General features: G+C 50.1%; 1 protein-coding gene across 2 annotated transcripts in view; it reads left to right on the top strand.

Moving 5' to 3' along the window:
* Positions 1 to 14,865, top strand: part of CDIP1 (cell death inducing p53 target 1) — a 33,835-nt gene extending 18,970 nt beyond the window's left edge. For both annotated transcript variants that reach the window (XM_032781624.2, XM_075069386.1), the window contains exons 2-5: positions 6,451 to 6,549; positions 9,590 to 9,736; positions 10,518 to 10,779; positions 11,618 to 14,865. In XM_032781624.2, coding sequence (XP_032637515.1) covers positions 6,465 to 6,549; positions 9,590 to 9,736; positions 10,518 to 10,779; positions 11,618 to 11,729 — 606 coding nt within the window. In that variant the 5' untranslated portion in view covers positions 6,451 to 6,464 and the 3' untranslated portion in view covers positions 11,730 to 14,865. The remainder of the gene's footprint in view (positions 1 to 6,450; positions 6,550 to 9,589; positions 9,737 to 10,517; positions 10,780 to 11,617) is intronic.
* The last annotated feature ends 331 nt before the right edge of the window (positions 14,866 to 15,196 follow it).

Below are 15,196 nucleotides of genomic sequence, written 5' to 3'. Positions count from 1 at the left end.
GAATTTAAACTTTCATTTACAAACTAATTCAGTTTTTAGCCCTTTTTGTAGCAAAGAAAACATTCTGACCCTGACCTGTTGTGCAGCTGTCTTGCTGAGTCTGCAAAATCACAACCTGAACCATAGCTTGGCAAGGTGTGAACTGCCTCCGTTCCTCTTAAGAGGCTGGTGATTCAGAAGCCTAATGATGACATTTTAGTTGCCAGCCTTATTATCTGTTTCACTTCTGATTATTTTGGGAGAGCTATCTTGCTGCCCACCATGTTTTTGCCAAACCGATCCTTGGAGGGGGTTATTTCCCATGACACCTTGGTGCACCCATCAGTGGGGTTCAGTTGTTGAAAGGGAGCCATGTGGATAAAATTCTTCAAACGAAGTGTAAACCCACCCCCCAGAAAACCGTAGCACTCCCTTGGGGCCATCGTAATCTTTGAAACTAACGCTTTAATCGCATTGTCTATTACAAGGGTGGTCAAAGTTACTGGCCCTCCAAGCCACATACAACAGTCTTCAGATGTTTGAGAGCCAGGACGCACATGCCGGGAGCTGGCGGTTGGAGCTTCAGCCCCGCTCCTGCTGAAGCCCGGAGTCCTGGCAGGTGTGTCCTGTAGGGCTGAAGCCCCAAGACCCACCTCCCCGCTGGGCAGAAGCCTCTACTGCACCACCCTGCTGTAAGGCAGAGGTGCTGAGCTCCCCCTACCTCCAGTCTGGTAAATGGAGAATGGGGTCCATGGGGGGACTCTGCAAGCCGAACTTTAATGGTAAAAGAGCCGCCTGTGGCTTGCGAGCTACAGTTTGGTGACTCCTGGTCTATTAGAATGGGCGGATCCTGTGGGACTATAGTTTAGTACAGGGGTAGGCAACCGAAGGCGGCACAAGAGCTGATTTTCAGCGGCACTCACACTTCCCAGGTCCTGGCCACCGGTCCGGGGGGCTCTGCATTTTAATTTAATTTTAAATTAAGCTTCTTAAACATTTTTAAAACCTTATTTACTTACATACAACAATAGTTTAGTTATATATTATAGACTTATAGAAAGAGACCTTCTTAAAAACGTTAAAATATATTACTGGCACGCGAAACCTTAAATTAGAGTGAATAAATGAAGACTCAGCACAACAATTCTGAATGACTGCTGAGCCCTGGTTTAGTATGTCCCTTTTCTCTGTTCCCTGAAGATCCTCTCTGTCCTACCTCATTTTCTCGATCCTATAGCACCTTAGGCTTTGTCTAAACACATTTGCTCTAGTTTATTGACACTCTTATTTGGCTTAAAAGGGGGCTTATTTCAGTTTAGTTTCCATCAGTTAAGAATAGACTTAAGCTAAACAGAAATAAGCCTAGTTTAAACTGATAGTCTCCACATACCTTTTGCAGTCCTTTAACTGCATGAGTTTAAAATAGCACCTTGAGTTAAATCAGTGAAACTTTGTATATAGGTGATGAGCCCTTCGACTGATTGGTATCGCCACTGCCTGCCCAGCCCAGGGGGACTGGACACATTCCTTTTGGGAATGAATCAGTCAGCACTGCTCTTCACTGGGCCAGAGGTGTTGCTTTTGGCACATCTGAGATACCACATTCTTTCCCCTCCTAACATCCTGAATGAAAGTGACTTATATGTTGTAGTGCAGCATCCTGACTCGTTGCAATTTGGAGAAAATGGCAATTTAGCAGCCACAGGCAGAGAGGAGTGGGCAGTTGGTGTTTTAATGGTTCCTTGAAGGGTCAGTCCCTCTGAGTATTTAAAAGATGGGTTATTACTTAAGTGGCCTTATTCCCTATTTCCAATTAGCAGAAGTTTGTCACACACACCCTGAAGAAAAGTATATTAGCCCTAGAAACAGGAGAGAGGCTTGTGGCCAGGATAATCTCTGGATTGAGAGTTAGGATTTAAGAGATCTACTGTATTTAATTCTTGCCCTACCCTGCCAAAATCTGTAGAGCCTTTAAGGTGACTGGCAAAACACAAAATGTGAGGTTTGTGCTCTCTCACTGCTTTGATTTATAAAGAAGACCTCCTGGGCTTTCCCCTCCTCCCTGGGTTTTCACATAAGACATTTAGGTCTTGTCTGCCCTGGAAGACTATCTGGATGAGTCGTGAACTATTAGGATAATTGGGATTACATGTACCAAGTAAGTGTTACCTGAACAATTGAGAGGGGAGTGACTTTTAGTGAAAAGATCAGTGTTTCAAATGTAACGCTTTTGTTTATCACTTATTTAACTCAAACACTGAGGCAAAACAGCTCTCTTAGAGGATTTAATACCTCTTCAATTCAGTGCTGAGAGAGCTCTCAATCCGTATGTGAGTCACTCATGGAGATCCCAAGCACAAATGGGGAAGAGCAGACCTGACATTCCTGTTGTTTCAATTAAGCTAAAAAGGGCTTAAACCCAATTTCTGTCTTTGTAGGTCACTCTGATAGAATGACGCTCTAGAGAGATGCTGAAAATTGATTAAACTACTTTGAAATAAGTACTGTTTTCCCCCAGGCATTTGAAAATGGAGATTGGTGAAGATTGTTAATTGTTTGATGGATTTTTCCCCAAGTGCTGCACTTACGATGCATTTTGAGATTACGTCAAGGGTGCCCTAGAGCATAAATCTGAGGGCTTGTCTTCATGTACTGGTGCAGCTGTGCAACTGTAGCACTTTAGTGAAGAGGCTACTGTGCTGATGAGAGAACCACTGTAGCGCTGTCTACACATGGGGTTAGGTCAGTACAACTGTTATTCAGGGTGTGGATTTTTCACATCACTGAGTGATGGAGTTATTCTGATATAGGTCTGTAGTGTAGACCTGGCTTAAGTAAATAAATAGAGATAGCTGAGGACATATTGGCCTTGATGGATTCCTTTGCTCCCCTGGAGATATGAGAAGGTTCCTGGATGATTAAAGTTTGTAAGACAAGATGGTGATGTATGATTGAATTGTGATGATGTGGTAAGGTTTTTCTGCAGTTTCCTACAAAATTCTCCTGGACTGGGTGACGCTTTGAATGATCTGTTATAAAAGAAATAGGGAAGATCATTGGAAAAATATGAGCAGAATAAACTGAACAGGCAAAAGGAGCTATAAGTCTTAACAGGTGGAAGGTAGTCTCCCTCTGCCTCAATTTAGCTTTCTGTGAAATGGGTGTAATGCTTCACAGGGGAGACTTGCTGCATGTTTGAAGTTTCTTGAGAAAGGCAAGTGTTTTGTTGTATAGATTTGTCCATACTCAGGTACTTGCCTTGTTTAATTTTTCATGTCAAGGCCTTGTCTGCATCCTCCTTATTTAGCAGGTGCGTGGTTCAGAGACAGGTGGTGGTAGAGCAAGCAAAAATTACATCCCAGTTCTGGGCATCTCCAAGTCACTCTTCCCCTCCTCTCCTGCAGTGGGAGTCCGGAATCCCAGTCCTTCAGTGCTGGACTTGGCTAAGGGGATGAAGTGGCCCTAGAACTGGATGTGATGCAGTGAATTCTGTGCTGGCAAAATCTGAGCTGTTTTACTATTGCTGTGTTTGAGTGCCGTTTGCCCCAGTAGCCAGTAATGCTTAACAATGGCCCTAAAAAAGACTCTGTTCCTGGGCGCTGGAGTACCAGGGAATAGGGAGCTATTTTGAAAAACAAGCTGCAGCACACGCAAGATCTATGTGCTTCTGTTTGGAGGGGAAATAGTGTTTCTTACCCCTTGCCAATCACTGTGAAATATTGCTCAAGGGGCAAGAAATGCTGTATAAACTTGTGTATAAGCCACCCTCTTAATCTCTCTTATCTAAAGCTGTGCTAAATGAGTGCCCTACGGGTAAACTGATACCCATCCCCTTTCCCTTCCCACTAAGGAGCCCTACCTCAGCGTGAGGTGCTCAGCCGATCATTCCCAGTGACCCTGTTGTCCGGACTGCAGCAAGGGAAAGATGCTGGTTGGGGAGAAGTTTCCAAATGGATTCCCATATGAAGTGCATTCCTCACCCATGTAGAAAAGCTGTCTTGAAATACTGTACAAAGACAGCTGTAACTCCCAGCGCTGTACAAATGTAAGTGTAGCCATACCCACAGTCTCAGTCTAACCCCCAGGTCAAGTCCCAGCTCTTGCCCCCCAACAAAGTGCTATCTATAATCTATGTGCCTTCCCAGTGGGACTAGTGCTGCCAGTGTGCTCGACACCAGTCTGGGACTGCATGACCTGACCTGAACTGGACTTCCTAGTGAAAAGACAGAATGTAGGCTCCAATTGTGATGCGTTGATAATCTGCTGCGGAATGTCCTGATACTGAGAGCCCTGGTTCCCCACTGGCACACGCACTGTCTCCACGAGGAGTGGGGCTCTAGAGACCCCCCAGCAATGGAACATGCTTTCTTAGTCATTAAAACATCCAGAAAAGAAGCCATTCCTAGTAAGTGCAAATAAAACACCCAGGACTTTCTGGATCCTGACCTTCCACCCAGCCATCTTCTCTGTTGATTCACACAGGGAGGGGACAACCACTGGCCTGAATGGAGATTTGTGCAGATACACAGTTCTTTTGCAGGAGCTGTGCCACTCTCCACACATATATACAGAAGCACATCCAGAAAGGGGTGTGGCAGTGGCAGATTTAGAGTTGTGGGACCCTGTGCTCAGCTTCATTTTTAGGGCCCCTCCTGGGGACCCAGACAAGAAAAAGAACATTCTCTCATCTCCCCCTCCCCACCCCCGTTTTTCATTCTTTTTTTCCTTCTTCCTTCTCCTATAAGTAAGAGGAAGTAAATTAAAATAAAGTGGGGTACCTTGATTATTTTTGTAGTCTAACTTATTTTTCCGCAGACCACTTGAAAATCGCTGGGGGTCTTGGCGGACCACTTAATGGTCTTTCCAAATATTGTTTGCACTGTTGGCTAACTATTGTAAAGCGCTTTGGATAAGAGTGCTTTATAAAAAAAAAACAACTGTTAGGGTGCGGGGTCTGGGCAGGACTTAGGGTGCAGGAGGGGGCTCAGGGCTGGGGCAGGAGATTGGGGTGTGGGAGTGCTTATCTGAGGCAGCTCCCATTTGGTGCAAGGAGTGAAGGTGGGAATGTGAGGGGCTGCAGGAGTCAGGGCATGGGGTGGGAGGGGCAGGGTATGTGTTGGGGATGCAGGAGTCAGGGAGGGTACGGGGCAGGGTATGTGTGAGGGGGATGCAGAGGTCAGGGCTGGGGGTGTGGGCTGGAGTTGTAGGGGTGCTCCCTCCTCTACCCCAACCCCCTGCCCTGAGCTGCTCATGACACGGGGCTGAGAAGGGGGTATGTGTAGGGGGAGTGCAGGGGGCCTGCCTTTGCTCCGCCCTCCCGATTCCACCCTGTTCCCCAAGGCCCTGCCCCGGCCTCTTCTCTGCCTCCTCCCCTGAGCGCGCTGCAGCCCTGCTCCTCCCCCTCCCTCCTGGAGTGACCTGAGCACTGGCAAACAGCTGTTTGGTGGTGGGGGAAGTGCTGGGAGGAAAAAGGAGTAGGGAGCTTGGATGCCGGTGGGTGCGGAGCCTGCAGCAGGAGAACCAGGACCAAGCTTCTGCCGTTTTAGCTGCCCGGCCCTGGGGCCCCTTGTTGTTGGGGGGGGCCCCGTGCCAGGGCACCCTTTTTTATTGTAAATCCACCTCTGGGGGTGGGGAAATCATTTTGCTCATTTGATAAAGTGTGTGTGTGTTTCCCCTCACACAGCTTCATCAGATTAACATGATTTTCAGACTACAGAATTTAGACAAGAATTTTGTCATTTTCTTGACTGAATCAGGGCATCTGATTTGCCCTGCTTTAGGGGGAAGAAAGGTAAAACTATTTGGAAACTAAAGATGATCCTTTTCCTAGGCCTCTCTTAGAAGTGGATGAGGCACTTCTAGGAACAAATATTTAATTTCCTTCAGTGATTTATGGGCCTTTTCTTCCTGCTCTTGCCCCCTAGATGTTGCTGTTTTTAACATAAGACAAAGCTTTGATTCTAACCCGAATGAAGTGTGGATCCAGAGTTCGGGGCCTATGTTTGTTTCAGACGTGCATCCTCTGTCTCTGATCCTACAGTGATGATGCTGATCTCTTTTTGTAGAGCAGCTTCCATCCTGAATAATCCCAAAGCATTTAGGAAATATATGCAGGAATTGCATCAGTGACCTACAGCTGCTCCAGGAGCTGAAGGTCACTGACTCTGCAGCCGTGCTATCTGCAGCACCATAGGTTTCCCGTGAGTTCTGGCCCCAGCTCAAGCTGCTTAGCTTAGGAGATATGAGGACAAGATCATAGCCCAGGGTGTTAGGGTTGCCGCGAGTGTCCATCGATGAGCTGGATTAGGATCCCACCAAAATGACACTTCTGGAAAAATCTGGTTCCTGTCAGTAACCCTAAAGCTGTCCCTGTCTGCCTGCATTGAGCTGCACTATGGGTGTGTGGGGGTGGATGCCTCTGTATGTCCAAGGGTGATAAGTTTGTATATACTGTAATTCTTTTCCTTGCAGACCAGCTGTAAGCAATGTCCAGTGACCCGCCCCCACCCTACCCAGGGGGACCTTCTGCACCACTACTACAAGAGAAGAATGGCCCACCCACCATGTCAGGTAAGTTGCAGAGGATGGGGCATCCTGGCTATGTCGTGATCCAGTCCCAATGACAGAGGGAAAAAGGCAGATGCAGGGGAAACCCAGGGGCAGGTGGTCTCCTTACAGACACACTGCTGGGTGGGGCACACTGGGGTTGATGCAGAGCAGCTACAGCAGTGAAATCAGCACGTTGCTCCACCTCGATTTCAGACCCTTTACTCCCTAACAGGGAGGCAAGGAGAGGTCTGTGGTGCAGCTATGCAGTGCGCAGCTGGAGAAGCTGTAATAAAACCATCTCAGGATCTCCCGACTGCCAAGAGGTCTGGTCACCCACCCAAGTGACTCTATGTGCAGGCCAGACTCTAGCCCAGTGTGGCAGAGCCTGCCTCTCTCCTGAACCTGCCAGCCAGTGACTCAGCTGTTGGCCAATTGAGCAGTGTATTTTTCATCCTCGTCTTGCTGGCCCAAGGAGTGACAGACTTAGTCAAAGCAGGTTCTCTCCTCTCTGTAAAGGAGCCCCTGCCTCTGGCTCCACGCATACCACTCTCACCAGGGCCCTTGGCCAAATCTTCCTTCCTCTCCTCTGCTTCTGCTCCATGACCCAGCTGCTGCCTCAGTTGATCACCCTCCTGCAGCCTGTCCCTTGTCTCTCTGGGCTTCCAAGTAACTCTGCTCTTCTGTGGGTTCTGACCCAAACTTTGGGAGCTTTCCCACCTTCTGCCTCTCAGCTGGTGTGTCTCAGGGATCCATCCTTGACGACTCCTGCCCTGGATGATCTCACCAGCTGTTGTGACTCCACTGTACCCCCTCAGAAATCTGCTTCTCATCTCCAGTCCAGTCTTGTTTCTCTGTCTCTCCAGTGTCCCATCTTCAATGGCTCACTGCCACCTTAGACCCAGGATGGCTGAAACAAAGTCCCTGACCTCTCCCACTGGGCCTTCTCCCCTCCTGCTTCTCACAGTACCACTGCTCCCATTCCATCCAGTACTAGCTGCCTGGATGCTCCCTTTTTCTCCCCTCACACCGAGGCCCTGCCCAAAGTCCTGCCACTGCTGCATGGTGCTTATAATTGATGAGCATGCAGCACAGTTCCTTGGGGTTTGTAGAAGGCTTCCATAGCCACAGAACCCCTCATGAGCTGAAGCAGCCAGAGAATTGTTCCAGTTCTGTATTTCTCTCCCATACTGCCTCCTCACTGCTCTCCTGGCTACTTGGGGTTTGATGGGTCCCAAGCTGGTCCCATTGCTCTGCTGAAAAAGTACCAAGATGTGCTTCCTCAGACTCCTGTCTCAAACCCATCTGGCTGTGCATTTGCCTGCACCTCTTGTCTGGTAGGAAGGCATTAATTCCAGCATGCTAGGAGACCTTTACCTTAAAGGGTTAGTGATTAGGTGCTCACAAGTCTTTATGAAGACCCTCAGCCCCAGGATCGCCGGAGTGAGGGTGGCTGCTCAGCATTCTTTGTACCTCCCAAAAAAGCAGAGGAACGGCTAGCAGGGATTTCTTATCTCCTTAATTCAATGATGTGAATCAGCTTTGAGGGGGACTTTACTGCACTGAGTATCAACCTGTGCCCTGGTACTGCCTCTGTGTTGAGCGAGGGGGAGAGCTGTGCTTCTCGATAACTGGAGTTTGGTTTGAGCAGCGAGTGCCTGTCTGTATTGGGGTATGGATCAGGTGCTCCCCAGGGTCCAAGGAGGCCCTTGAGACACCCAGCACTGGGATGTCTTTGCAGGCATGGCTGACACAATACAGCACACAGCATGTTAGTCTGAGGCAGGGTGGGCGTGGCAGGTCTAAAATCCTAGTGCTCCAAGAGCAAAAGGAGCCAAGATGCTGGTGGAGGCCTGCTGTGCACCCCTCGAGTGGATGCATATACGTTGGGACTCCATGGTCCCCAGTTCACATCCATCTTGGAGTCCAGCTAGATGTGGAGATCCCAAAGGAGGACGGGGGCTGAAACCTGCCTGTCTAGCACAGCTGCAGCCAGAGGGGAGATGCAGGCGAGTCTGATGTTGTGTGAGAGTACTGGGAGGGCAGTTCAGCTCCCAAATGGGCCTGCCCATCCTCCTCTCATCCTGGCTGCTCCCCCAGCTGGCCAGACTGAATGACTGTACAGGCAAGTCTCATCTTACGCACATTTAACATGTGCGAATTCAGCTTTGTGCGGTCGGCAAAAACAAAAAAAGAGAAAAATACCAATTTAAATACTGTCCCTGTAGTGCGGGCGATTTCTCCTGCCATTACACTCAATGTAATTTTGACTTTGCGCTTTGCACGCTGACAGCGGAACGTAACCCCAGCGTAACATGAGACTCGCCTGTAGTTCATAACTATCCTCCCAAAGAGTCCATAGTGCTCTGCAACAGAACTCACATCAGCCATGGCTCAGATGGTCGCAGAGCAGGGAGTGAGGCACTGAGCTATAGACGTTGGCTGGAACTGCGGTGGGCTGTTAGGCCAGTGCCCTAGCGAAATGCAGCTGGTCTCCAGCTAATGCCCCTTCCACGGTTTGGGCCTTTAATCCCAGTGCTCCAGGATCTGCTCTAGGTTTAACCGGATCGGCACAGCACCTTTTGCCTGTGCAGGGGACTTCCAGTACTGGCTGGGAGGTGGAGAGGGACACCCCTTGCTAAAGTATGTTCATTGGAGATGAGTTGCTCTCTGAACATGGTGGGTGTTAAAGCCCCCGAGTTGGCAATGGGAGATGTTGGGGTCTCTCTGGCAGAGCTTACTTGGCTGAGACACACACTTCCCAATTCCCTCTAGCACAGCACAGCACAGAGTTTCCATTTTTTTTGCTGGATTCTTCCCATTGGCACTGCCTGGTTGTGGGTTGTAGGTGTGGCCCTCACTGCAACATTAAGTTGGTCTTCTCCACCTGGTTGATCTCTGCCAGGCCTCCTTTAATGTTGCACTCTCTGTGCTGCCACTGCAGCCTGGCTTAGAATGCCTCAGCCCAGCTCTGCTTTGCCACTTGCTGCCTCGCCCCTCCACTCTCCCCAGCGACCTCCTTCCAGTCCAGCTAATCCTTTATGCCTTCTGCCTTTCCTTTCAGACGGAGTCTCCACTGCTGGAGTCCAGCCCCATGGGATGCCTGTGCCCCCTTCAGATTTTGGGCCACCCCCGTACGAGCCACCCCTGCAGCCAGGTTACATCCCTGCTCCCGTTTCTGCAGATGGCTCTATGCCCTACACGCCCCATGGTGAGTACTGGAGGGGCTGGGTAATGTGGAGAATGGCTTTCCGCGGGAGCTCCGATGAATGTGTGCTCCTTCCAGACGCCTTGTCTTGGTGCACTGAGGGGAACCCAGAAATCTGACTGGGCTGTTGCCTGCTTTCTGCAGCAGCCAGGGCTTCTCGCCATGCCAGCTGCCCTGCTAGTGAATACACAGTCGCTGCTCTCTGTGGCATGGCAGAATAGGCTCTGGTGTCATGTGAGCTGGTGCCAGTTACTGTCAGGACCAGGCAGGCAAACGCAATGGCAGCTATGTACTCTCAGGAGCTCCCAGAGCTTTGATGCTGGGTTCTGTGCTGTGGGCAGAGGAGATGTTCACTAGGGATCTCCTAGCGCCAAGGATGGAGCCTCAGCTCCCGGGCCCTTGCAGCCTGACTTTCCGGAGAGGCGTTGGTGGTAATCTGCAGCTGACTCTGTGCGGTTCCTCTCTCCACACTGCCCACTCTGCGCAGAGCCATGCGCTGGGTTAGCAATTATAGGGCTGTAGCGTCCTCGGTTGCACTTGCTGGGGTACGACGTGCCTACGACTCATTGTACAGTAGCCAGCTCAGTGGGGCCCCGATCCTGGCTGGCCCTAGGCATTACCAGAATCTGTGTACTGACTGTCAGTGCTGAGCCCACAGAGCCAGCCAGCCAGCTGGGGAGTACTGAGCAGCTAGGTGCTAACGCGGTCCCGCTGCTCAGAAACGCGGCATAGGGATCACTTGTTAATGTGCTGAGACCTCTCACTGTGTGTGTTTCACTGGCAGGTTATTATCCACCCCCAGGACCTCACCCTCCCATGGGCTATTATCCGGCTGCGGGACATTACCCCTCTCCTGGTGGCCACACAGCAACTGTCATTGTACCGTCGGGGGCTGCAACCACCGTCACCGTGCTGCAGGGAGAAATATTCCAGGGCAGCCCCGTGCAGACAGTGTGTCCTCACTGCCAGCAGGCCATCACCACTGCGATCACACATGAGATAGGGCTCATGAACTTCCTCCTCGGCTTCTTCTGCTGCTTTGTTGGGTATGTGCCGGGAGGAGGAGGAACTTTACCATTCTCCGGTGCCTTCCACTCTGGTCACTGATGGATTGGGGGAGGGAAGAGCTAACGGAGCAAGCAATGGACTTGCCCAAGCAGCACTGACCTCTCCTCTCCGCTAACTGGCTACTCATCCAGCTGGCTTTATCCCCTACAGAGTCCCACACAGGACTGGGCCTCTCGCCTGCTGCTGGTGGAGGAGGAAATTGGACCAGGAGGTAGTGAGGCACCACGGGGACCCCGAGCTGCAGTGTGTTTGATCGTCCCTGTGTGTGCCCTTTGCCTTGCCTTCCATCTTAGCTGGGCTTGAGGCCAGTTGCTGGTGGGCTCTGGCCACTCCCTAGTACAGCTGCTGCTCCGGCGTGCTAGCAGGAAGCTGACCCTACTGCACTCACTGTGGTGTCAGGAGAGCTCCTGTCATGAGGATGGGACTGGTTTTTAGCTGGAAGGGGAATTTCCTGCTGGGTGTCCCTGTACTCCCAATTGTGAGCTTCCATCCAGCAGTGAGAGATGTTAAATCAGGTGTTTGCTGTGTTCTTTAAATATGGACCCTTAAAGGCTTTGCTCTTCTCAGCCTGCGGGAGCGGGAGGGGAGAAGATGTCTGTACCAGGCTCCAAAGGGATGCTAGAACTTACCAGGGAAGCTGCCGGGGTTCAGTGGGAGCAGGTTTCACTGGGTGTCTGGGGTGGCAGCAGGGTCCCTGTTCTGGGGGGTGCGTGTGTATAATTAATTGGCCAGGCTGTGAGGGGTGGAGTAGAGGGCCCTACGGTGCTTGCTGTGCCCTCCCTGCTCACTTGGCTTCTATCTCTTCCTCTTTTCCAGATGTGATCTGGGCTGCTGCTTGATTCCATGTTTAATAGATGACTTCAAGGATGTGACCCACACTTGTCCCAACTGCAAAGCCTACATCTACACATACAAGCGCATGTGCTAACAGCACCCCTGGGAGCCACACCTGCTGGAATGTCGTCACCCGCTCCTCCACACCGATCTACATGTGCAGAATGCTCCTTTGCTTAGCCCTACGTTGGTAGTATTGTTTATTTCCCCTTCCATTGTAAAGAGCTTAGAAAGCTGTAGTAGAGCGATGGTACTCACATGCTGAAGAGGCAGCCGTAGGCCCACCTGAAACAGCAAGAGCTGGTATGTAGCTGTGAGCTCTGACAGGTAGCTGGGCTAGGCTGTGAGATTGAATAGCTGCAACACTTGCCTTGCCGTTCCAGCTGTCCCGTCTTGTTCTCACCCTTACGGCTGTTTGCAGAGGGCTTAGAACCAGGATTGCAAATGAGGCATCCGACTGCACAGAGACTTTCCCTTCCCGGATTATGTCTGCCCATTAGAGCCACTTCTGGTGGTTTGTCATACCTCACCTTCCTGCACCCCCCCTCCCCCCCCATCAGTCACTGTCGGTAGCCACTGTTAAAGTGATGTCAGGCAGACATCCTTCAGCTGGCAGCATGCGGAGGCGGCCATTCCAACGGGCTCTTGCCCGATTAGTGATAGACTGAGCCATTGCAATATGGGGGTGCTGTCCTTCCATTCCATGCAGGCAGCTCACTTATTTCTCTAGAAGCTGTGAATACGCCGAGATGTCCCGTCTGCTCCCACGGGGATGGTAGGGTGCTCCTGTGCCCACCACCTCTGTCTCTTTAAAGCAGACAGATCTGTAGTTGACTATTGCAGTTCTCTACAAACCACAAATTCAAAGCAAGCGCATCCGTCCATCCCCAGGAAGGGGCGACCTGTCTGCAGGAAGTGCAGTGCTTCTAACTGGCCGCTTTCTTTGGACGCCTAGACTCATTCCGTTTCCCTGCTTTGTCTGTAGGCTAGCGACTGGGGGTGCATGTTGCTGGACTACGTGGTGTGAAAGGGAAGGTTTTATTTTAGGGCCAGTGTTTGTTCAATTCTGTATGTTGTGCTTTTTATATCTGGCTGTGGCATGCAGCTGAGCAAAGCTAACGTTTGTTTCCTGCTTTGGTGCCCAGCCGGCTCAGCCTTGCCCTGAAGGAGATGGAGAAGCGGCAGCTCTGTTTAGTTTGCAGGTGCCCAGAGGATGTTTTCTGTTTCTTTTGAAGTGCTTTGGGCTCTTGGAGCCTCAAGTGTCAGTCCCTGGCTGTATCTCCCTAGGTCTGGCTCTTCCATGGGTGTAATGGCTCCTGTAGCCCCAGGGTGATTACACAGCAGCCCAGAGGCAGTGGGTTACAGAGGGCATCTGCCACCTTGAGGCACAGATGAAGAGACAGGCCTTTACTTGCAGTGCGGGTGCAGGCATTAACCCCCTAGTTCTGTACGGAAATTGGCAGCTACTAGAAATTGAGAAACTTCCATTACAAAGCCAGGGACGGGGAATGGAGCAGTAGCTCCTGCCGTGAGTCTGCGGGAATCATGAAGCCACTTTAACCTTTTGTGTTCTGTAAACCCCACCATAAACCTCTGGCATTGGGAACAGAGCCTGTGTCACCGAGGGATGTGAAAGGTCAGCCTGCGGCAGGGGCGAGGGTTGGTTCTCTCTGGAACTCAGCATTAAGTAGCAGTTTTTCCCTGCTCCTCCCCCTCCCCCACCCCCAAATCTAGTGGACAATGAGCTTGAGAGCTGGAAAAATGGGCCTTATCTTTTTCCCATTTGTTCAATGGAATTCAGGAAATTCGGGCCTTCTGTGCTCCGAGCTCCCACATGGATGAGGTGGAGCTGGAGCTGTCTAGCGTAAGATAATAGAAACTGTGTGTGCATCTGCATTTCCTTTGCCTTGACTTTCTAATAAGCTTTTACCTGGGACTCAGTGGTGTAGCCATTAGCCTTTGTCACCAGCGTCTTGGGTTCACATCGGTGGCCAATCACAAGTGCAGTGGGTTTGGTGACCTCACTGGATGTCTTGTCCAAATCCATCACCAAGAGCACTCCCCTATCGGAGTAAGAGGTGGGGATGCAGTCCACCTTCACCACCCTCAGCTCTAGCCGATGCTGTCAGCCTCCCTCCCTCCATCCCCCTAATGAAACACCCGTCTATCGAACCCACACAGTGCAGTGAAAGGTAAGGTGTATGGCTCTAGCCATTTCTGGCTGTGCTGCTCTCTCCCTAGACATGTAGGTTTGCATCGTATGCCTTGTTCTTATTTTGTTCTGTTCACGTTTGTTTAATGTCTATGTTTGGGGGATAGAAAAACTGATGAATCTCCCTCAGTGCACTTTTTTCACTGCTACCTAGGGCCTGACATTTCATTACTCCCCACTAATGGCAGTGCGTCCAAGTGTGTAGATAACTCAGCGCAGCACTGTAGGGGGGCTTGTTTTTAACTTAATTTAACTATATTATTATTAAATGGCCACCAGGTTGTAACTAACTTACCGGAAATGTGAATCCTCTACCCTTCAAGTCCAATCAGTTTTTGCATGAAAACGAAGAGTCACTGCCCAGAGGTCCATCACTCCATCACTAATGGGTATGGTCTGAATTATTCTATGCACGCGGTTCTGTTCTGGTTCCTTTTTTATACTAGGAAGAGGAAATGTAGATTTTGAGGGTTAAAACTAGCTGATGTTGTTGAGATGCTGAGCCCAAGGCTATTCAGGGAGACTTTGCTGAATCTCCATTTTTCAGTGGCTCTGTACTTCAGTTTATTTCAGCTGATGTAATCCTTTCTGGTTTGTGTGTCTTGAGCGCATGCCATCAAAACACAGTGAACATCTGCTCTTTCTCTGGTTGTCTGTCACCCCCCTCATTAAACTGGGTCAGATGTATGCACGCGGGGGCTCTTGCCCTCCGGGTCATGAATGTGAAATGGTTGATTTTGTTCTTTAAGCTGATTGGTTAGAGAAACACAGCCCAAACCGAGGCCCTGATTTTAAACTGCTCCAGTTTAAGGGGAGTGCAAGGGTATTTTACTCGAATATACGAAGTACAACATTTTAAACCAACTGGAAGTCTTAAAATGAACTCCTTCGGGGTTGAGTTCTGACTTGTGGTTCAGGTGCCAGCTTTGATGTCAGGAGTGAATTATTCTGTGCTTAGAAAAGCAAACTGTTGGCGCTTTTACGTAATGTTTGTATATAAATAAAAGACAGACCCTGATCTCACTGTGCTGCTCTTCTTTAAGCCCTCTGAGATTTGGCTGACTCAAGGGAATGGTAGTGACAGTCTTTCCAGGCCAGGGCAGCACTGACCTGATGGCTGTTCAGTGGGTTTCAGCCCAGGCCTTGGCAGACAGATTTCCATGGTCAAAGCCAGCAGTTTCTTGGTTGGAGACCAAGGACTGAAAATTCCTGCCTTGCCTTGCCAGGTCATGCCTGGGGTACACTGGCACTGGGGAAGCTTGCAGTGCTGTCTGAGGCTAAAAGAAAGACTTCCCTTTAGGGCATCAATAATTGTTGTAATGTGGCACACAAATTGTATGTGCAAATTG

This window comes from Chelonoidis abingdonii, chromosome 9 (genome assembly GCF_003597395.2).
Source record: "Chelonoidis abingdonii isolate Lonesome George chromosome 9, CheloAbing_2.0, whole genome shotgun sequence".
In the NCBI taxonomy this organism is placed as follows: Eukaryota; Metazoa; Chordata; order Testudines; family Testudinidae; genus Chelonoidis; species Chelonoidis abingdonii.
This window is presented reverse-complemented; position numbering and strand designations above follow the sequence as displayed.